Source organism: Prionailurus bengalensis, chromosome B1 (assembly GCF_016509475.1).
Source record: "Prionailurus bengalensis isolate Pbe53 chromosome B1, Fcat_Pben_1.1_paternal_pri, whole genome shotgun sequence".
NCBI lineage: Eukaryota > Metazoa > Chordata > Mammalia > Carnivora > Felidae > Prionailurus > Prionailurus bengalensis.
In genome coordinates this window covers 52690583-52713161 of record NC_057344.1, presented here as the reverse complement: position 1 = coordinate 52713161, position 22579 = coordinate 52690583, and the positions used below count along the sequence as shown (strand labels likewise).

Genomic DNA, 22579 nt, shown 5'->3' with positions numbered 1-22579 from the left:
TTCCCCTCCCTCCCCAGCTGGGAACAGCCATCACTCACCAGGGGAGGCAGTGGTGGGGGATCTTGGCTCTGGGTGCTGACCTTCACAGGGCTCCAGAGGCCCTTACCTTTCTCCTTCACCTGCTTTTTGCTGCTCACCACTCCCATCCTGTCGGAGAGCACACAGCAGATTGGTGATGTGAGTAGGTCTTCAGAGCCTCAGTACAGAAGAGCTCCCCCAACTCCTTCCAGGTGGCCAATTAGAAAGGTGGGGCGGAAGTGGGAGGGGCAGTGAAGGCCAAAATCAGAACATGAAGCCAGTAAGCGGTTGGGCAAGCTAAGTTTGCATCCATCTCTTTTTCCCAGAGCAGGAAGAAGTAGACCAGACAGGACAAATGACTGGGTTTAGGACAGAGATCATCCAGGTCTGAGCGAACTGCCAGAAACTTCTGGGGTGAGCCCTAGTGCCTTGGGGATAGGAACCATGTAGAAAGAGTCTGACCAACGTGCCTGGTGGTCCGGGTTTAGCCTTCATTTTGCCACTGGCTGTATTACTTGGGAAGGTCAAGTTCCTCTCTTGGTCCATGTTAGGACATGTCTGAGGTTCTTTCCCACTCAGATTTTCAGATGAGATGCTATAAATTCAGGGCACACTGATGGTATAGGCGTGTGAGGCCAACAGCGTCTTCTCAGTAATATCAGAGTCTTCCATAAGTGAGAGAGATCGGCCAAGCTTTTTCTTGGGTAAAGGATCATAGAGTTATAGAAGTGGGAAAGATGCCAGAGACCACAGCCGACACCACCACATCAGCACCGCCCTTATTCCAGGGGCAGCTATTAGGAAGGACTTACTCTTGAACTTCACAAAGCCTATCTCATGTCATCCTTTTAACTCTAAAGTAAGTGTAAGTAGGCATCATCCCTGTCCGAGGACTGAGCTTTGAGATGTTAAATAGCTGGTTCCTGGTCAAACCAGTAACCAACGAAGAGCGAACTGTGGAGCCCTGGCTGACCCCAGACCACTGCACTCCACCTCACACCCGGCCCATCCCCAAGACACAGACATTTATAGAGGAAAGGACCTTGAGTCCCTGTTCTTGTCGGAAGGGCCGTGTGGTTGATGGAGAGTTCCTGACTGCTTTCACATGTGTTCATATTTCATCGATTCCGGGATGCACCTTTTTTCACTCAACATCTCTTGAAATTGCGATGTGTTTTACACCCGACGATGATTCATAAATAGCAGCATCCTTTTTCCCTCTCTTTTAGTGATACATAGAATAAATGTTAGTCTTCCAAATAGCGGTGTCTTATATTTACTAAAATGCAATGATGTTTTCTTCTAGAAAGTTGAAAGCACATGTCTCATATTAATTCTCCTCAAACTCATCTTGAAAAAAAGAAAGACTGGAGTAATTCTAAATATAGGAGAGAGATCCCCAATAACAAATAATCCATAATTTGTTTTTTGAGCGTGCTTCGTGTACAGAACATGTAATACTTCACATTTGTAAAGAACAGCACTTCTCTGTATTCAAGTAGTTTCTTTATTCAGTTTGCATAAACCTTAGCAGCAAATGAAATGCCAAAGTTACAGGCCAACATTTTACTTTTCAGAGATTTCTTGTTATCAGAATTTTGGAAAAGGGATTATGGATTTCTATTAAGAATTGATACTGAATCTTATCAGGTACCCTATTTAGTGTCTTTTAATATGATCCTTTTCTTTAATTTGTTGATGTAATAAATTATGTTGATAAATTTTCTGCTACTGAAATCCTTGTGTTCTAAAATAAAAGCTATTTGTTTACAGTTCATTAGTCTTTTAGATACATGGATAGATCCTATTTGCTAATGTTTTATTTCAAATGAGAATCAATATTCACAAGTGGGGTCTGTCTATGAGGAGTTAACATTAAGATGATGCTGACTTTGTAATATTAGGGGGTTCTCCATCTTTCTTCCTATGGCTTTGAATCACTGAATAACACTGAGACTCTCTGTTCTTTAAAGGCTGGATAGAACTCAGCCAGTAAGTCATCTGTTTTGGGGTCCTTTTTTTTTTTTTTAAATGTTTATTCAGTTTTGAGACAGAGAGACACAGAGAATGAGCAGGGGAGGGACAGAGAGAGAGGGAGATACAGAATCCAAAGCAAGCTCCATGCTCTGAGCCGTCAGCACAGAGCCCAACATGGGGCTCAAACTCACGAGCTGTGAGATCACAACATGAAGTCAGATGCTTAACCGACTGAACCACCCAGGTGCCCCTGCTCTGAAGTCTTTTTAAAAAGTAGATCTTTAAGAAACAAAACAGATGAACATAGAAAGGCAGGAAAAATAAAGTAAGATAAAAACCTAGAGAGAGGCAAACCGTAAAAGACTCTTAAATAGAGAGGACAAACTGAGGGTTGATGGAGGCAGGGTGATGGGCATTGAGGAGGGCACTTGTTGGGATGAACACTGGGTGTTGCATGTAAGAGATGAATGACTCAGTTCTACTCCTGAAACCAATACTACACCGTATGTTGACTAACTTGAATTTAAATTAAAAAATAAATAAGTAAAATCTTCAAAAAGAAAAAAATGTAAAATAAATTTAAAAAGTTAAAGAAAACCAAAAAGTAGATCTTCAAGTTCATTTCCAATTCTTCTACAGGAATTTGTTGGTTCCTATTTTTCCTCCTCTTTGCACCATTTTGATGATTATATGATTTATTAGGAGACCTTTGATTTCCTCTACATTTTCTAATTTGTTGCCATAAAGTTTTAGGTAGTATTGTCTTGAATTATTTTAATCTCTTCTCTTTCTTGATTATGTCCTCTTCCTCATTCCTAAGATAAAGTAAATGTACTTTCAATAATAATTACAATTTTTAATTGGATAAAATCATCTGAAGTTTTCTATGACCAAATGCAATTTTAATCTAGCTTTAAAACTATGAAAAAGAACACTGTAATCAAAATAGCATACAGTTGGAATAAGAATAGAGATATAACAGATTCTAGTACATTTGGAACTGCATATATGAAAAAGGTAGCATTTTACTTCAATGGAGAGATGATAGTTTATTTTTAATAAATGGTACTAGGAAAATGGTTGTCTACCTAGAAGAAAATATAATCAGACCCCTACATCACACCATATTAAAAAATAAACTCCATGTGTACTAAAAAAAATATTAATTTTTTTAAAATTTAATTGAAAGAAAATTTAGGAGACTATACATATGATCCAGAGTTCAGAGATAGCAATTAACAAAGACAGAATAGCCAGAAGCTAAGAGAGGACAAAAAGACATGTTGATAACATAAAGACAAATTTATAAACACAAAAGGTATTTTATGGTAAAAAAACAAAAAACAAAAAACAACAACGTTATGAAATCAGTGCATAAGCAACAGATTGGGGAAAAGATTTGCAAACCATACCATAGATAAATGTCTATTTATAATATACACAGAGCTCATGAAAATTAACAAGAAGTATGGGTCTAGCATACAATCTACTTGATAGAAAAATGAGTAAAGTTTATATAAATAGGCAGTTTATCCAACACAAATCCATATAGCTAAATAAACATGTGAAAATGTTAAAATTACTTACCAGTTGGAAAATGCAAATTAAGATAATAAAATATCACATTCTATCAATAAGTTTGGGGAAAAAAGAAAAGGAGTGATAATATCAGTTGTTGATGGTAAATCAAAGGAGAATTGTGTTTTCATACATTTCTGTAATTAAAGTATTTATTATAGTTATGGTTATTTCATTTCTTCTTCTCCACTGTATTTCTCAGATGAGCCTTCCATGAGGGCTGGGATCTTTGTCTTACTCATTGTTGAATCCAAATAGGGGTAAGGCCATAATAAATAGTTATTAGAAAAATAAAATATGAAATGCTACCAACCATGTAGAAATTTTTAAAATTCTATTAAAACTTAAAAATACAGGAGCACCTGGGTGGCTCAGTCGGTTGAGCATCTGACTCTTGATTTTGGCTCAGGTCATGGTCTCATGATTTGTGGGATCAAGCCCCAAGTTGGGCTCTGTGCCGTCAGCGCGGAGTCTGCTTAGGATTCTCTCTCCCCCTCTCTCTCTGTCCCTCCCCCACTTGTGCTTGCTCTCTCACTCTCTCAGTCTCTCTCAAAATAAATAAACTTAAAAAACTTAAAAAATGCATATACCTTTCAGTTTACAATCCCACTTCTGGGAATCTCACAGAGTATCAAAACATCATTATATACGAATGTATGAGATATAAAAATGCTTATTGCAGCAATATTTATAGCTGCAAAAAACAAAACAAAACAAAATTTTGTAACTGCTCACCATTTGAATAAATCTGCATTCTAAAAGTGACTAAATATTATGCAATTCTTAAAAAGAATATGCTAGATCTTTACAGGTAAAGCTAAAAGGAATTTCTGGGGTGCCTGGGTGACTCAGTTGGTTAACCGTCAGACTTCAGTTTAGGTCAGTTTAGGTCTCGTGGTTCGTGATTTGAGCCTCGTGTTGGGCTCTGTGCTGACAGCTCAGAGCCTGGAGCTTGCTTCGGATTCTGTGTATGTCTCTCTCTCTGCCCCTCCCCTGCTTATACTCTCTCTCTCTCTCTCTCAAAAGTAAATAAACATTAAAAAAATTTTTAAGAGGAATTTCTACAACATGCTGTTACATGAGAAAAGCAAGATTCAAAAAAGTGCATGAAGTTATCCCATATTTGGAAATACCAAAGAATGAGAAAAGAAACCTCTATAGGTAGGCATATGCATATGTTTTTATGTTATGTGGAGAGACATTTGGGGGATAAACACAAACTTGTTTACTTTCGTTATTGATGGGGGAGGTAGAAACAGACAAGGGAGGTGGAAGGGTAAAAAAACAAAAGTGAATTACAAAAACTCTGTGTGTGTGTGTGTGTGTGTGTGTGTGTATGCATGTTGTAGGTGTCGATGCAAAGCAGTGCCCCCAAAAGATCTTTCCGAAAATATTAATGTTGTTTATCAGGTGACAGGACTTCATGCAACTTTTACCTTCTTTCTTATAATTTCATATGTTCCATGAATTTTTTAATAGTAAGCATATATTGTCGTTACAAGCAGAAAAATCAAGACAATGTGGACGACTTGCCCAGCTACAGAAAGTCATGAGGCCTGGAGGCAGGGCCAGCCCCTGTTCTCAAGAATGGCCACTGAGCAGCCCCCAGGGCTGCCTGAGACTCACGCCTTTTCCGACCTCTCCCAGCCTCCTGGCCTAATGAAGTGTTAGCAGGCAACAGCTTCTAGAACTTTCCCAGCTTGGACTCCATATTGCCACCAATTTTAAACTTCCTGAGCAAACATTTATGTCCATTTAAACAACACAACTGATCATCTAAATAACTTGACATGCAGTAAAATTCCTAAAATGAAATCACCCACTACTTACACTTCTTTGTCCTTTGACTCCTTAGCAGTATATATACGGATGCTTTTCCGTGGTTTTTATAAATACATAGGTTCGCTATGGGTCCCTCCACCCCAGTGGTTCTGACTGGAGACTAGAGTTACTCAGAAGGCCATTTGATCACCAGAGCCGCGTCTGGGTGCTGGGCTGCCACCCTGCTGTGATATTTTAGCAGTTTCAGGCTGGGTGGAGCCAGCAAATGCAGAAGTCCTTGCAAAACTGAAGTGTGACATGTGCAGGTCCTCAGTGGTTCCAGATGGCTTTGCTGCACTGAGAAGGCACTGGTCTTTCCAGTGGTGAAAGACAGAGGAGAGAAGGGTGTGAGTTCGTGTGTGTGTGTGTGTGTGTGTGTGAGAGAGAGAGAGAGAGAGGGAGAAAGAGAAAGAGAGAGGGAAGGGGGAGAAGGAGGGAAAAGGAGAGGGGTGGGGGGGGGGAGAGCGCGCACTTGTGCACCTGTGTGTGTGCATGACAGAGCAAGCATGGGGACGTACCCATGTGTGTGTGCTTGTGGGTGTGTGTGTAGTGGGGTGGGGGGGGGTGGCAAGAGGAGAGGAAGATGAGAGAAGGAGGCTTCTATTTGTTTATTTGGCGTGGATTCATCCCCGCTGTGCAGACTTTGACCAGAGCGGGGAGATCAGTGTTTGCCCCAGGGGAGATGCTCAAAGCCCGACACACAGCCCCGGCCTGACAGAGGATGTGGTGGAACAGCAACTAAAAATAGAGAAACTAGAAACCCTTTATTTACCCAGCAGTTGCCCAGCAGTTCACAGGTAGAAAAACACTTGGCATATACGATTTATGTGATATTCAGGAAGGCATCCATAGTTTGATTACGATTATCCTCATTTTATGGCTGAAGATAAAAGCGGCGAGGTGGCTTGCTAAGGTCACACTGAGGGTGGCAGAACCAGGAGCCGGAGGGTGTTCTCTGCCCCAGTGCTGCCTGGAACTTGCTGCTCGAAGCAGGTGCACAGGTATCCCTGCCTAGGGTTCCATCCCCCTTGACCCACAGTTCAGGTTCAGGTTCAGATACCCAGTCCTCTCCTCTGTGGGGGCTGCCACCTGCCTCAGAAGCCCTCCATCCGGAGGAGAGACTGGGAGGAGAGACCTCGGGGGTTGCTGCTGGAGCCAGGAGGCCTGTGGGCCGCTCTGGAGTTCAGGCACACTCAAGCACATTTCTCCCTTCCCTGGTGCAGTGGGGGGAAGACAGCGGTTCAAGGAACCTGGACTCAAAAGCAAGCTAGGCATTGGCCGTGTGAACTTGGGCAAGTCCCTTAATGTCTCTGAGTCTCAGTCTCCTCTACAAAAATAGGGAGGTATGAAATGTTCCTCATTTTTGTACATAAAGCCTTCCCACAAAAGCATACTCAAAGGTGAATGCCAAAAACAGCAAAACGATCGACTTTGCTGTTTTGTGGGGAGGGAGCAGTTTTCTACAGAATTAAACCACGTTACGAAATTCTCAGTTACGTCTTGCCCATTTGGCAAATCTTCACAATCTATTTTCAGTCTTTTGCAGATGTTTTTTTAATGATGCACTCACCCATTATCGTGGGCATCAGTTCAATGACTATTTGACTAATTTGTGTAAAATTAGAGAAAAATGCACCAAAACATTAAAACAGTTGTGCAAACACTACTACCCAGGCGAAAATGGTTGTCCTGCCAAGAGCGAGCTGCAGGCAGGCAGTTGCAGGCCCCCGTGAGGCTGGGAATGTTCATTCACCAGCTGACGTGCTCAGGTTCAAATGCAGCATACGGAAAATATTTTGGGATATTGACACACAAAGATGTATGTTTTATAAAGGTCAAGACCGACAGCCTGTACATAATTCTCACGGTTGTCATGCAAACTAGCAAGATGAGGGAGAGAAAGGAACAGAGCATAGAGAGTGGTAAATAAACTTTAACTAGAGGCCACTCAGAGCAACTTGGGTGACATTTTCCCTTCCCAGGGCTTCATGGTGCCCAAAGGTGGCCCTGGGATCCATTGGGATTTCCTACCTTTTTTTTAGGAGGAGGGTGCCGAGAGCCTGGTGTTGGAAGTCAGGGTATTTGGTGGTGGAGATGGGCAGGGGGACAAAGGCCAATGTGGATGGTGGGTGCCGTGTGGCCCAGAAGAGTATTGATGGCTCTGAGTCCCTTTATCCACATTGGCTGTTCCAGGCATGTTATTTTAGAGGCAGGGGGATGATTTGGTTGGAAAAAAAGTCTCATGCATGAAGTTAGCTGTGAAGTGCATATAATTTTACGACAGAAAGCTCAGGTAAACTCTGGTTTACCTTTTATTTCAAAGTTTATTTATTCATTTTGAGAAAGACAGAGACAGGGCTAGTGGCGGAGGGGCAGAGAGAGAGAATCCCAAGCAGGCTCTGGGCTGAGGTGGGGCTCAAACTCAAGAACCATGAGATCGTGACCTACGTGAAACCAAGAGTCGGACGCTCAACTGAGTGAGCCATCCAGGTGCCCCTCTAGTTTTCTTTTTTCAATAGCAGGTGCTGTAACGTGTTGAGTGTTCCCCATGTGCCACACCCAAAGCCAGACATGCTACATACACTGTCATGTTGGAGAGACACCACATGGCACACTAGATAAGGATGCTGAGCTCTGGATCCTGGTTCTGCTATTATCTACTTGGGTACCCTCGGGCGAGTTGCTTAACTTGCTAACTTCTGTCTCTTAGTCTTGAGATAACAGTTTACAACAGAGTGTTGTAAAGGTTAAATTAGTTACTACAGGCTATTAGGACATCTTGGAATGGTGCCTGGACCACAGTAAGTATTTAATAAAGGTTTAACTATTATTCCACATTTACAAATTATCAGTAATGATTTCTTCAGTAACTGTGTGAGATAGGTGTTACTACCTTCTTTCTACAGATGAGATGAACTTGGGACATGAAGTGTCTGTCCAGGTCAAACAGCTAGTAATTTGTGCGGATGGCCTTACCTCCAGTTTTGACTAGCTCCTAAGTCTGCAATCTGGAAACACCTTGCCTTGTTATTAGCTGAAAGCTTTATCTTTCTGACTTGACCTGTCAGACATGGAAGGGAGGCATTGAGGTGGAACAGCATTGAGCCTATTAGCAAAGCCAGGTCTCACCCGGGGTGCTGGCTGCCATGCTGAGATAGTGTCTTCCCTTCAGTGAGTTCTCTCGTGGAGTCCTCACGGAGTGTTTGCCAACGTCTCAGCATTCCAAGTCCTGCCCACCTCCTAGATGAGAAAACTATAGTAATGGCCCTGCAACTCTTAATCAAAGAAGAAGCCAAAGAACTTGAATTGAAACCCATTTCTTGAGTCTCAAGTTCAGGATAGCTCAAGTTGAATAATATGGATCGCTCCACATGCGAACATAAAACAGTAGTAGTGCTGGCTCTTAAAACTCTATATCGCTGTGTTCATTCAGTCGCTGCCAACTATGTACTGTGTCAGGCAAAGACAGAGAGAGGAAACAAGGAAGGAATCTGCCCTCGTGGTAGGATAAAGAGGTGAGACGTATACGCAACTCACAGCAATTCAAGGTAAGCAGGATTATATAAAGAAGAGAGGTTTTGTGAACTCAGCAAGAAGAAATCACTTCCACCTGGGAGGAAACACTAGCTAGACCATAAAGGACAATTCAGATACAGTTTTTTGGGTGAAAACTATTTTCAACGAAAAATTTCAAAATATAAAAAATAAAGAGTATAACGAACACCTGCATACTCATCACCCGTATTCAATAATTATCTTTAAAAATTATTTTCTTGTTTGAAATATTTGAGGACAAATAATTTTCTAAAAAAAGGATTGGAGCTTTTTGAAACGAAATGAAATGAATGGCTTGAAACATGCCATGTTACCTCCACATATTTTGCACGTGTCTCTAAAATGTGGAGACGGTTTCTTACATAACCACAATGTTGTTATCACACCTAAAAAAGCTAGTAATAATTCCATGGCATTATCTAACGTCCAGTGTATATTCAGATTCCCCCAATTGTCTCACAAGTGGTTTCTTGTTGGTTTGTCCAATTCGGGATTCAAACAAGCTTCCTACATCACATATGATTGTTATGTCTCTCCCTCAACTGGAGTAGCCTGCACCCTCTACTTGGGTTAGTTTCGTGCCATCAATTTGAAAAAAACACGTTGGTGGTCCTATAGAAGGTTCTACATTCTAGATTTCGCTTCCTTGTGTTGACTTGTTTCTCTATCTCCCTACTCGTAGTACATAGAATTAACTCTATGGGCTCCATAGACCTAGATTCATCTTTTTCTCATGGGGATGTCTTATGGAGGGAGCACGTGCTCAATATCACATACTATCAGGAGGCTCACACTGTCTGGCTGCACCACTTTAGTGATGCTAAGACAGGTCTGGGTTCAAGTGATGCTGGTCTGACGTCTCCATTGACAAGCTTCTCATCAGCACTTCAATTAATGTTTCCATTAAGGGTTACTAAATATTACTAAATACTGATGTTCTCATTCCATCATTCTTTCCACGTTTGTTAGTTGAGAAAGTAAAAGATCAGAAAGAAAAAATGCCATGCGTAATTCCACCAGGGTTGAATAGTTTTTGGATATAGAGAAACAGTGCTTTCCCAGAGACATGGTGATAGGAACCTAATTCAGGAAACAGAGTTTTTCCATTGGCTGGATTGTAGAGTGTATGACAGAATTATTCAAGAAACCTCAGTCAACACCTTGTGTGATACTTTTAAATACCAGTAGCATATTTGCCCACCACTGGTATAGGACCTGATACAGAGCTGTAACTCCTGGCTGAGTAGGTGGAGCACCTGGGCACATACAAACCCCTGCCAGGGGGCAAGCTAGCAGTGACACCTTACGACGTGGTTGTGCTCTTGGTCAAAGTGGCTGCCAATTTAGGCACAGTGAGGAGGAGACACACATGCGGCTATTTCAGTTTTGTAGAGTGAAAATTTTTCCACTGTGGAAATTTGCTCCGCACCATGGTAAAATTCATAAAGAAGATTTTCAAGTGGTAAAAAGTTTGAGGGTGCTGAGCAAAGCTTCAGGAAGGAAGATAGCACTCTTGTGAAGCTGTGTTAAGTAAACTACAGACACATGTTTACTGGGTCACTGACATTTGATTCTGCTGACAGAGAAGCTTGAAATTTGGTAGGCAATTATGAGGAAAAATGGCACTGTGTTGATGTCTAAGTTCTTGTTATAATTACTAACCTGTGAATAAAACTATTTTTTTTGGAGGCACCATGCAAATTTATATTTTCAAAACACTCACAGTAGTGATAATTAAAACATGCCACCAATATGGCAAAACATAAATACAACTACTGTTGTGCTTTGTATTCATGGCACTATGAGCCTTACTCTACTTTGTAATTTCTAAATTTCTTTGCATTGTTTTCCTTTAAAAAAAAATTAACCAAAAAAAGCAAATCATGAGTTCACTACTGTCTAATGGAGTCCATTATGCTTCCTTAGCCTAACTGTTCTCAAATCTCAGTTTGCATTACAAACATTTGGGAGTTTGCAAATTCCTGAGGCCCAGTTCTGATATTGGGGCCAAGGTGGGGTTCCAAGGTCTCCATTTTTAACAAGTGTCCCCAATGATGCTGATGCAGACAGGCTCACCAACCCTGCTTCATGAAGACCCTTTCTTTCTTTCTTTCTTTCTTTCTTTCTTTCTTTCTTTAATTTTATTTATTTATTGAGAGAGAGAGAGCAAAGGAGGGTCAGAGAGAGGGGGAGATGAAGAATACCAAGCAGGCTCCACACTGTCAGCATAGAGCCTGACGCAGGACTCAATCTCAGAAAGTCAGATCATGGCCTGAGCTGAAATCAAGAGTTGTACACTTAACTGACTGAACCACTCAGGGGCCCCACGAAGACCTTTTCTTAATTTGGCTGCACTTTTGGAGTATTACTTGTAAAAAGGATTAGAAGTATTGCCGACCTTGGGTATTTCTTCATATGAGTGCCTCATAAATAATGCTTACAGTTCTCCTGCCAGTGATCTTCTTGTCTTTAAATGAAATGAATTTCTTCTATCCTCCTTACATATACATTCCTTACATATTAATATATTTCTACAAGATTTTGACAAGGGGGAAATAAACTTCCCTTTCTGTAATACTAGCTGGCATCTCTATGATACTTGGCAATTTGCAATTGACTTTCACACACTGTATCTCAGAAACCTCAAAATGAGCGTATGAGCTAAACAGACTCACCATCCTCCTCCTCGTCCTCAGACAGAAGACTGAAGAAAGAGGTACAGAAACTAACAGAACAAGGATTTGAATCTCATCTCTGCCTTCAAAGCCTTGCTCTCTCCCACTGAGCTCACAGGTATCTTTTCAGATCTATATGTTCACGATTTGAACTTCTTTAAAAAGACACTATCCATTATTCAGGCTTTTCGAGCCACCTCCCCCACGTTGATTAAGCACAACCCAGAGACGGAATTTGTAAAAAGAAGGCAGGCTTGTGCAGAGAAACACTTCTATCTACCAGGTTTTGGGGGTAGGATGTGCACACTTGGACTGGAAACATTGACTCTATTATACTTTCAAAGATGAGCCTGGAAAAGGTTAAAGACAGAAAAAGAAAAGACGACAAGGGTCTCAGGCCTCTGGGGTTAATCGTGATTATTGAATGGATCTAGAGACACAGGTGTCCAGCTAGAGATACGGAGATTTAGAATTAATGTATAAAAGTCTTTGTTGCAGGATTTGCCAATACATGAAAATATGAATGCTAATGATGACTAGCACAGTGCCTTGTGCTCTTTCCTACTCAAGGCTAGACACTGTGCTGTGTTCTTTATGTACAGTACGTCTATGCCTGACAGCAGATGCAGTCCCTCCCATTTTACATGCAAAGAAACCAAAGCTCAGTGAGGTGTAAGGACTTGCTCAAGACCACACAGGGAGCCATATATTTAAAAAACAATTCTATCTGTCTTTAAAGTCTGGTTGACCCACTCTGTTCCAAAGTATGGGAAGTAATGAAAATAAGACACTTATGATGACATCTGTGAAAAACATGAAACTGATTAGAAAGTTATGTAGGAGTGCTAGACAAGAGAAGGTGGATTCTGGTAGGATTTTAGGATAGGAAGGGCATCTTGGTGGGGCGCCTGGGTGGCTCAATCAGTTAAGCATCTGACTTCGGCTCAGGTCATGGTCTCATGGTTCGTGGGTTTGAGCCCTGTGTCGGGCTCTGTGCTGACAACTCAGCGCCTGGAGCCTGCTTCTGATTCTGTGTCTCCCTCTCTCTCTCTGCCCCTCCCCTGCTTGTGTTCTCTCCCTCTCCCTCTCTCTCTCTCAAAAGTAAATAAACATTAAAAAAATTTTTAAAGGAAGAGCATCTTGGAGAATTTCAAGAGATTCATTTATTTATAATTACTGCTGTAAGTCTCATTTTGGGCCAGGTTTGTTATCCCAGGGTCAGGCGATTGTGTCTGAGTGAGCCACCCTACTGAGTAGTGCTAAAGGATAGATTGATCTCACATTGAGGAAGGACTATAGTGGCATGCTTCAGAGTTCTATCTTCAGCCTCTCTTAGTTAATATTTTATTAGCAATTTGTGTGCAGACTCAAAAATTCTGTTCATTAGATCTTCGGAAGACATAAAATGAGAGGAAAAACTAACAGAGCCAGATTAAAAAAAAAATCCCTCAGGAATTATTGCCTGAAGCTAACAAGTTGAATTAAAATAAGAGTAAAAATGCATGCAATTTAAGCTCAAAAAATTCAGCCAGCGAGGTGTCATAGCACAGAGGCCTGACTCCTTAATAGTGTGTGAGGGACAATGTGGCAGGTGTGATGCAGAGAGTACTTCCCGACTTTGGAAACTCACAGAATTGTGTGGACTCCTGGATTTGCTGCTTAATAGCCGTTTGATAGAATGATGTGATTTATTAATCCAAACCTCTGTTTCCTTGCCTGCATAATGGAAATAGTATGCTAACCTTGAGGAATTATTGCAAGGAATAAAGATCGTATACATAAGAGGCTGGCATGTAGTTTGTGCTTCATAAAAGTAGCACTTTTTGACTGGAAAGGACTTAGAAGTGCCAGCAGGTATTAAGTTTACAAATCTGGGTACAACCACCGTCATGACGACCATGGACAGTTATAGTAACTAACATGAATATTGGTGCCAAGCATTATGATTAGCTTTACAAACCTTGTATGGCTTTTTTAAGAATACAATCTTATTGCCTTCTTATTTCTCACACCTTCGGGAGGTCCCATACAATTTATGCAAGGTGCATACAGACTGTCATTCCATTCAGGGAAGGGGCCTGTGGGGAACTAGTCTTGCACAGCTGCAGAGTAAATCCATATCAACTACCAATACAGAACAAAGTGCTTTATCCATAAATATAAACAGCAACCCAAGTGTCAAAAGAATCAGAAGAAAATGAGCAATATTAAATATAGGGTTAAAAATAAACAAGTAGAATAGTTCAGGAGAAAGCAGAGACAGAATGCAGAAAGTGACTTTTAAGAAAACCTCTAATTAGTGTCCTTAGAGAGATTATACAGGATAGTGTATAAATTTAAGAGGAATATGTTGATGTGAGAAAACAAAAATTATTGTTAGAAAAGAGGAATTATTGTAAACTAAAAATGTGATTGAAAAATATTAAGATGGGTACAATGGACGTTCCAAGTTAATGATCTAGAATATAAAGTCAAGCAATATCCTAGAAAATAACATAAAAAGACCAATGTATAATATCAGGAACAATCAAGAATGTTCATTGCCACCATTCCTATTCAATACCATACTGGAGGTCTGAGATAATGCAATAACACAAGAAAAGGAAATAAAAGGTATACAGATTGGGAAGGAAGAAAAAAAACTGTTTGTTCACAGACGACATAATTGTCTATGTAGAAAATCCCAGAGAATCAACAACAACAACAACAACAACAACAACAACAACAAACTCTCTTGGAGCTAATCAATGATTATAGGAAGGTTGCAGAATAAAGGTTAATATACAAAAGTCAATTGCTTTCTTATATGCCAGCAATAAATAATTGAAATTTAAAATTAAAAACACAATACTATTTACACCAAACAAATGAAATTGTAAACTATAAATTAAACAAAATATGAACAAGAAGAAAACTATGAAACTCTGATAAAAGAAATCAAAGAAGATCTAAATAAAAGAAAAACTATTCCATGTACATTGATGGGAAGATTCAAAATTATTAAGATGTCAGATTTTCCAACTTGATCTATACTTTTCAAGCAATCCCAATTAAGATCCCAGCAAGTTATTTCGTGAATATTAATAAACTGGTTCTAAAGTTTATTTAGAGAGGCAAAAGATCCAGGATAACCAATACAAAATTGAGGAACAAAGTCAGAAGACTCAACTTTAAGACTTAATATAAAGCTAGAGTCATCAAGACACTGTGGTATTGATGAACAAATAGATACACAGATCAATGGAACAGAACAGAAGGCACAGAAATAGATTCCCCACAAATATAGCTAACTGGTCTTTGACAAAGGAGCACAGGCAATTCAATGAAGAAAGTATATTCTCTTCAATAGACAGTGCTAGAACAAGTGGACATCCACATGCCAGAATATGAATATGAACATACACACACACACACACACACACACACACACACACAGACCTTATACCTTTCACTAAAATTAACTAAGATGGATCATAGACTTAAATGTAAAACATGAAGTTATAAACTCTTAAAAGATAATAGAGAAAAAAACTTAGTTGACCTTGCTTGGTGATGACTCTTTTTTTTGTTTGTTTCAAATTAATGATTTTATTTCTATGTTTAATGCAAGCAGAGGGGTCCAAAACAGACTAATGTACATGGATATAGTTTAAATGTAACAACAACAAAAATATTTGAACTACATATACCAAAGAAGGGAAAGGGATTCTTCCATAGCAGCTTTGTCCTATTTTGCAGTTTCTAAATAAGTAGAAACTAAACACACATTTCACCCAACTTAACTCAGGATGAAGTAATACGACTTTTTTGATCAACTACTGAAGACTTCTTTAAGCATAAAACTTAACAGACTTTGAAATGGAAGTGACTATATTTTTTTAGTCAATTGGATAAATGGCCTCCTTGGCTCCTGAAGTCTGATTAACAAAAAAATCTTTCCATGAAGCTCAGAAGGAACTCAATGGCAATGAGGTCCAGTTAGGGGATGGACACTCTACACATCATGCTAATGAAAACTGAGATGCTTCTGTCCTCCTTGATGCCAAGTGGAAAAGCATTATTTTTTTTCCAAACTAACAGGGAATGGAGCCAAAAAGTTAAAAAGTCAGAATGAATTTTTCTTTTTACTCAGAGAAGAGGGACACTTTTTCATTCCCTTTTATTATTATTATTATTTTAATTTAATTTTAATTTTTTATATATTTATTTATTTTTGAGAGACAGAGTGAGACAAAGTGAGAGTGGGGGAGGGGCAGAGAGAGAGGGAGACACAGGATTGGAAACAGGCTCCAGGTTCTGAGCTGTCAGCACAGAGCCCGACGCGGGGCTTGAACCCACAGACCATGAGATCATGACCTGAGCTGAAGTCGGACGCCCAACCAACTGAGCCACCCAGGCACCCCATTATTATTTTAATTTTAGAGAAAGAACATGAGCAAGGGAGAGGGGCAGAAGTGAGGGGGAGAGAGAATCTTAAGCAGGCTTCATGCTCAGTGCAGAGCCCAACGTGGAGCTCAATCCCATGACCCTGGGATTATGACCTGAGTTGACACCAAGAGTCAGGTACTTAACCAGCTGAGCCATGCAGGTATCCCTTTCATTCCCTTTTAAAACGAATTCTATGCTGAGTCCTTGCTCCTTTAGAACTGTAATTTAAAGGTCAGTTATTGCTAGCAAAGTCAGATGTGCCTCTTTGCCAAACTTGAAAATGATTCATATGAAGAAACTATTGGTTCAGATCTGAGGAGGCACTGATTTCTTTACTATAATACTTGTAGCCTGATAATGTATAATATCAGGAACAATCAAGAATGTTCATTGTCACCATTCCTATTCAATACCATACTGGAGTTCTGAGATAATGCAATAATACAAGAAAAGGAAATAAAAGGTATACAGATTGGGAAGGAAGAAAATAAACTGTTCACAGATGACATGATTGTCCATGAAAGAAAAAAATTGATAAATTGGACTTCATTAAAATAAATAATTTCTGCTCTGTGAAGGATCCTATTGAGAGAATGAAATGACAAGCCACATTCTGTGAGAAAATATTTGCAAAACATATTTGATAAAGAGCTGGTACTCAAAGTAGGCAAAGAACTCTTAAAACTCAACAGTAAGAAAACAACCCAACTTAAAAATGGGCAAAAGTTCTGAACAGACACCTCACCACAAAAAGATACACAGATGGCAAAACAGAATATGAAAAGATACTCAATATCATATGTTGTTAGAGGACTGCAAATTAAAACAACAGTAAGATACTAATAAAATGGCTAAAATCCAAAACACTGACAATACCAAATGCTGGTGAGGATGTGGAGCCATAGGATCTCTCATTCATTAACGGTCAGAATGCAAAATGATACAGCTACTTTGGAAGACAGTTTGACAGTTTTTACAAAGCTAAACATACTCTTACATATGATTGAACAAATATACTTCTCAGAATTTACCCAAGGAGTTGAAAACTTAGGTCTGTACAAACACCTGCATGTGCATGTTGATAGCATGCTGATGTTGATGTGCATGTTGTGCATGCACATGATGTGCATGTTGTGCATGCAACATGATGTGCATGTTGATGTGCGTGTTGATAGCATGTTTATTCATAGTTGCCAAAACTTGAAAGCAGCCAAGATTTCCCTCAATGACATGAAACTATGGTACAGATGATGTAAAGTTATTCAACATTAAAAAAAAGTGAGCCATCAAGCAATGAAAAGACATAGAGGAAGCTTACATGTATATTGCTAAGTGAAAGAAGCCAATCTGAAAGGTTACATACTGTATGATTCTAGCTTGATGACTTTCTTAGAAAGGCAAAATGATAGAAACAATAAAAGATCAGTAATTGCCAGGGATTCAGGAGGGGAAGAGAGAGGTAAATAGAGCACAAGGGATTTTTAGGGCAGTGAAATTATTCTTTATGATAGTGTAATAGTAGATACATGTTAAGCATTTATCAAAACCAAATGAACAACACCAAAAGTGAACTCTAATATAAACTATAGACTTTAGATAATAAGAATGTATCAATATTGTCCATCAACTGTAACAAATGTACCACATGAATGTAAGATATTAATAATGGAGGATAATAGAAAGAGCAAGGGAGGTATATGATAACTCTCCCTACTTTCCATTCTTCTTTCGGTAAACCTAAAGCTACAAAAGGTAAAGTCTACTGACTAAAAAAAAAAGATGAATATATGATCAATTCATATAAGAGAAATTAAGAAATAATCATTAGGAAAATAACACTAAGAGTTCGACTCATACAAGGAGAGAATCAGAACAGGAATTAAAAACTATAGAAAATAAATAATGTAAAAATAATAAAAGAAATTTACAAGAATTAAAAAAAATATGTCTTAAAATGGAAAGATCCCTCTGATAACTGAAAAGATTTTTAAAATATATAAACATATTTGATAAAAATGTTAGAGCTCCAAGAATACATATGAGGCCCTACAATTTTCTATTTCTCTCTCTAGAAAAAGAGTTTTCCTATAAGGGAATGTACGTCAAATGATCATTAGATTTGATGCTAGAAATAGAGTCAGGCTTTGAAGGTTCCTCATGGGAAATATTTCAAGCCTAGAATTTCATACCTAGTAAAATGATCAACCCAGTTTGAAGATAAGGACAGTTTTGAAAATGCAGGAATTCAGAAAAATCATCAAGACTACATCGTATATATCTCAAGAGATTTCTGCCTCCACTCATGAGTAGTTAATTCTACAGGAATTGCTGTATCCCCCAAAATGAGTAGAAAATTAGACAGAAAACTATTTTCCGATATTGAACAACAGGCAGCATGGAATTATGATCCCTGGGAAAGGGAGAACAAATGAGGTCCTATAATTGCCCCAATTACTGCCAGAAAGCAGTTCCTAAGCCAGAGATTTAAGGAACCCAGGGGTTTCACTGAGTTGAGGGAACAGAGATCAGAGTGTGAAAAGGCCATGTTGTCTAGAATTTGCCAGCAGAAGGGGGAAAAAGAGCTGCTCACAAAGAGAGCACACAAGCCACAGATCACAGAGGGGTGCACTCTTTGACCTTCTCTTGAATATCAGTTTATGCATGCATGAAACCACCAGAAAGAACCACTAGCAAATAGTAGTCTTATCAATTCTCAGAGTTTACACAGGGCTGGAAATAGTTCAACTTCCCACCATCCCGAGTAGAGAGACTTTACAGTACATACAGCATTGGGTAAAGTCATTTGAAAGGTCTTGCATTAATAGTGGGGCTAAATTGGCTGTAAAATAAAGGCTCTGAACAGGCTCTAATAGAGCTTAAAATCAAGCCTTGGAATGATCAAATTGGTCCACAAAAGACTTAATAGTGTGCCATAATAAAGCCTAATACTCTTTAAAGAAACACCAATATTCAACACTCATAAAATTCAGTGCCTGGCATCCAATAAAAATTAGTAGGCATGCCATTTGCAACAACATGGATGGACCTAGAGGGTATAATGCTAAGTGAAATAAGTCAATCAGGGAAAGACAAATATCATGTGATGTCCATCATATGTGGAATTTTAGAGACAAAACAAGCAAACAAAGGAAAAGAGAAACAAACAAACAAACAAATCAGACTCTTAAATACAGAGAACAAACTGATGGTTACCAGAGGGGAGGTGAGTGGGGGATGGGTGAAATAGGTGATGGGTATCAAGAGTACACTTATCTTGATGAGCACGGAGTAATGTATAGAATTGTCGTATCACTATAGTGTACACCTGAAACTAATATAACATGGTAGGTTAACTATACAATTTTTTAAAAAGAGAAGAAAAATTACTAGTCATGCAAAAAAAAAAAGCAGAAAAACATAACATGTAACCAGCAGAAACATGAATCAACAGGAACAGAACTAGAAATTACAGACTGTATAATTAGTAGACAAGAACCTTAAGACAGTCATTACAAATTATATAAATAGGCTCAAGAATATAACTGAAAATAATGAATTATAATGAGAAGAGAAAAGAAAGACCTAAAGACCTAAATCGACCTTTAAAAATACGATCTGTAAAACAAACAGACCAAAAATCACCTCTAGAGGGGATTAATAGCACATTAGACCCGTAGAAGAAATGTCAATGAGCTTGTATGGTAGTAGAAATTATCCACCGTGAAGCACAGAGGAAAAAAACAATACTGGGAAAAAGGAACAGCACTGGTGAGCTGTGAGACAGTATTACATAGCCAAAAAAACCCATGTAATTGGACTATCAGAAAGAGGCTGGAAGAGAAAAAGAAATATTTGAAGAAATGAAAGGTGGAAATTCCAAATGTGTTGAAAACTATAAACCCAAAGAGTCAAAATAGTCAATCAACCTCATGTATGCAGAAAACTATATTAAGTTATATCATAATCAAATTGCTGAAACCCAGTCATAAAGGAAAAAAAAATCTTAAAAGGTGCTAAAAAATATATACATTGTATTTCTAGAAAAAATATAGCAGAAAATCTTTTTGATTTTAGCTTAGGTAAAAAAATATTTTAGAATATAAAACCATGCACTATAAAAGAAAAATCGATAGACTTTTTCAAAATGGAAGATGTTGGCCCTTTATTTATTTTATTTATTTATTTTAATGTTTATTTATTTTTGAGAGAGAGACAGAGTGCGAGTGGCAGAGGAGCAGAGAGAGAGGGAGACACGGAATCTGAAGCAGGTTCCAGGCTCTGAGCTGTCAGCACAGAGCCCGATGTGTGTCTAGAACTCACAAACCATGAGATCATGACCTGAGTTAAAGTCAGAGGATTAACCAATTGAGCTACCCAGGAGTCCTAAAAATGTCAGCCCTTTAAAAGACACTGCTATGGAAACCCCAGATAGGAAAAAAAAAATATTTGAAAAACATATATCTGATATAAAAATATATAAATACATTTTATAACTTCATAAAAGAAGACAAAAATTCAATTTGAACAAATACTTGAGCAAAGCAGATACATGAGTGGCAAACAAGCACATGAAAAGATGCTCAAGGGTATCGATTTTTAGGAAAAGGACTTTTAAAATCACAATGAGATATCCCAACACACCCACTTGAATGGCTAGAATTGAAGATTGATCATACCAAGTGCTAGCAAGGCTGCGAAGAAACCACCATTCTCTTACAATGTTGATGCAAAGGTGAAATGGAACAGAAACTTTAGATAACAGGTTCAGAACTCATGCTGTGACCTAGATATTTCATTTCTGGTATTTATCAAAGAAAAATGAAACCATATGACCACAGAGAGACTTGTACGGCTCTGTTTATGAGTTTTACTCATATTAGCTCCCAAGTGAAATTGATGAATGAATTTAAAAAATTGTGGCTGGGGGCACCTGGGTGGCTCAATCGGTTGAGTGTGGGACTCTTGGTTTTGGATCAGGTCATGATCCCAGGGTCATAGGATCAAGCCCCCAGTCAGGTTTCACACTGAGCATGGAGTCTGCTTGAGATTCTCTCTCTCTCTCTCTCTCTCTCTCCCTGCCCCTCTCCCCGATTTTCTCTCTCTCCAAATATTTTTAAAATTGTGGCTGTAACAGACTACTGATACTATAACAACATAGGTGAATCTCAAGAGCATTGTGCTAAGAGAAATAAATCAAATGTAAAAGAAAACACATTGTATGACTCCATATAGATGAAACTCTGTATAAGGCCAAACTATAGTAACGGGAAGCAGATCAGTGGTTCCCAGGGGCAAAGGGATGGGGTAAGGGGATTGAACCAAAAGAGGCTTAAGGAAACTGGGAGGGGCGATGGAAATATTTCACATTTGATTGTGGTGTTGATCCAAGTGAACATATTTGTAAAACTCATAATTGTACACTTAAAATGGGTGAATTTTATGAAACATGATCTATACCTTATTAAAGTTGACTTTTTTTTAAAAAGAGCATTTAAAATCTATTGAAGGGTATTGAGCATTGCGTATTCTGGGCAGGGGGGTGGGGTGGGGTGTGGGGTTGAGTTCATAGCATGACAGAAAAGACTTACTCCTGTCCAGGCATCTTAAATGAAGCCTTGATAACAATGAAATCTCCCCTCGCATACATGTACAAGCCCACACATACACAGGGGAAAACCAATGACACTATGATATGAAATAGATGACTCTAGAAAAAATGGGGGAAAAAAGTTTCGAAGACAGAGGATGGCGTGTGAGATATAAGAAATAGCGGCAGCCGAGTGTGACTCCAGATACATAAAGGAAAACAAAAGAGGCTTCATTAAACCTTGATATTTGGAAAATTCCTCCTCAAATGACAAATTTTAATAACAGGGTGTCATAGGTCCTTCTCTGTGTTTCCAATTATTGGGCTTGATTCTACAGAAATGATTCACGTAATCAAAATATTATAATGCCTGGTTTTCAATTTTTAAAATTTTGAGTATTAACCTGTCAATAAGGTACTATAAAGTTAACAAAGGCACAGAATAGAATATACACATTGGGAACCTATGTAAAAATAGGAACAGAACAAAAAGTAGGATGTGAAGTTGAAAGGAGGACGTGTATGTGTTGGGAGGGAGGGGTCAGTAGATACAGTTTAAAGTTGATGAATCAAGGTATAAAGACTTAAATATATTAGTTTAAATCATAAAGTCAATCATGAGAAGGATGAAACATAACTGATAAAAGCTTAGGGGTAGGAGAGGAGAGGATACAGGCAGAAGGAAGGTAAGGAAGTGCCCTCTGCATCTTTCATGGTGGAAATCAATATAATTAGCCCAGAGATACATTTAAAAGTGTTAGTATTCTTTAAAGTTTTAAAGGTAATGAAAAAAGAGATTCAGCCACAAAAACTATTCTCTCTCTCTTTTTTTGAATGTTTGTTTACTCTTGAGACAGAGGGGGACAGAGGACAAACAAGGGAGGGGCAGGGAGAGAGGGAGACACAGAATCCGAAAATAGGCTCCAGGCTCTGAGATGTC

The 22579-nt window shown here is 38.9% G+C and overlaps 1 protein-coding gene across 2 annotated transcripts in view; it reads right to left on the bottom strand.

Annotated features, from left to right (window-relative positions):
- The window catches only part of BLK (BLK proto-oncogene, Src family tyrosine kinase), a 79149-nt gene that overhangs the window by 20301 nt on the left and 36269 nt on the right, over positions 1-22579 (bottom strand). The window contains exon 2 of one of the 2 annotated variants that reach the window (XM_043565235.1): positions 39-147. In XM_043565235.1, coding sequence (XP_043421170.1) covers positions 39-146 — 108 coding nt within the window. In that variant the 5' untranslated portion in view covers position 147. Of the gene's footprint in view, positions 1-38; positions 602-22579 lie in introns of those variants that run through there. The other variant, XM_043565241.1, reaches the window with a different exon arrangement.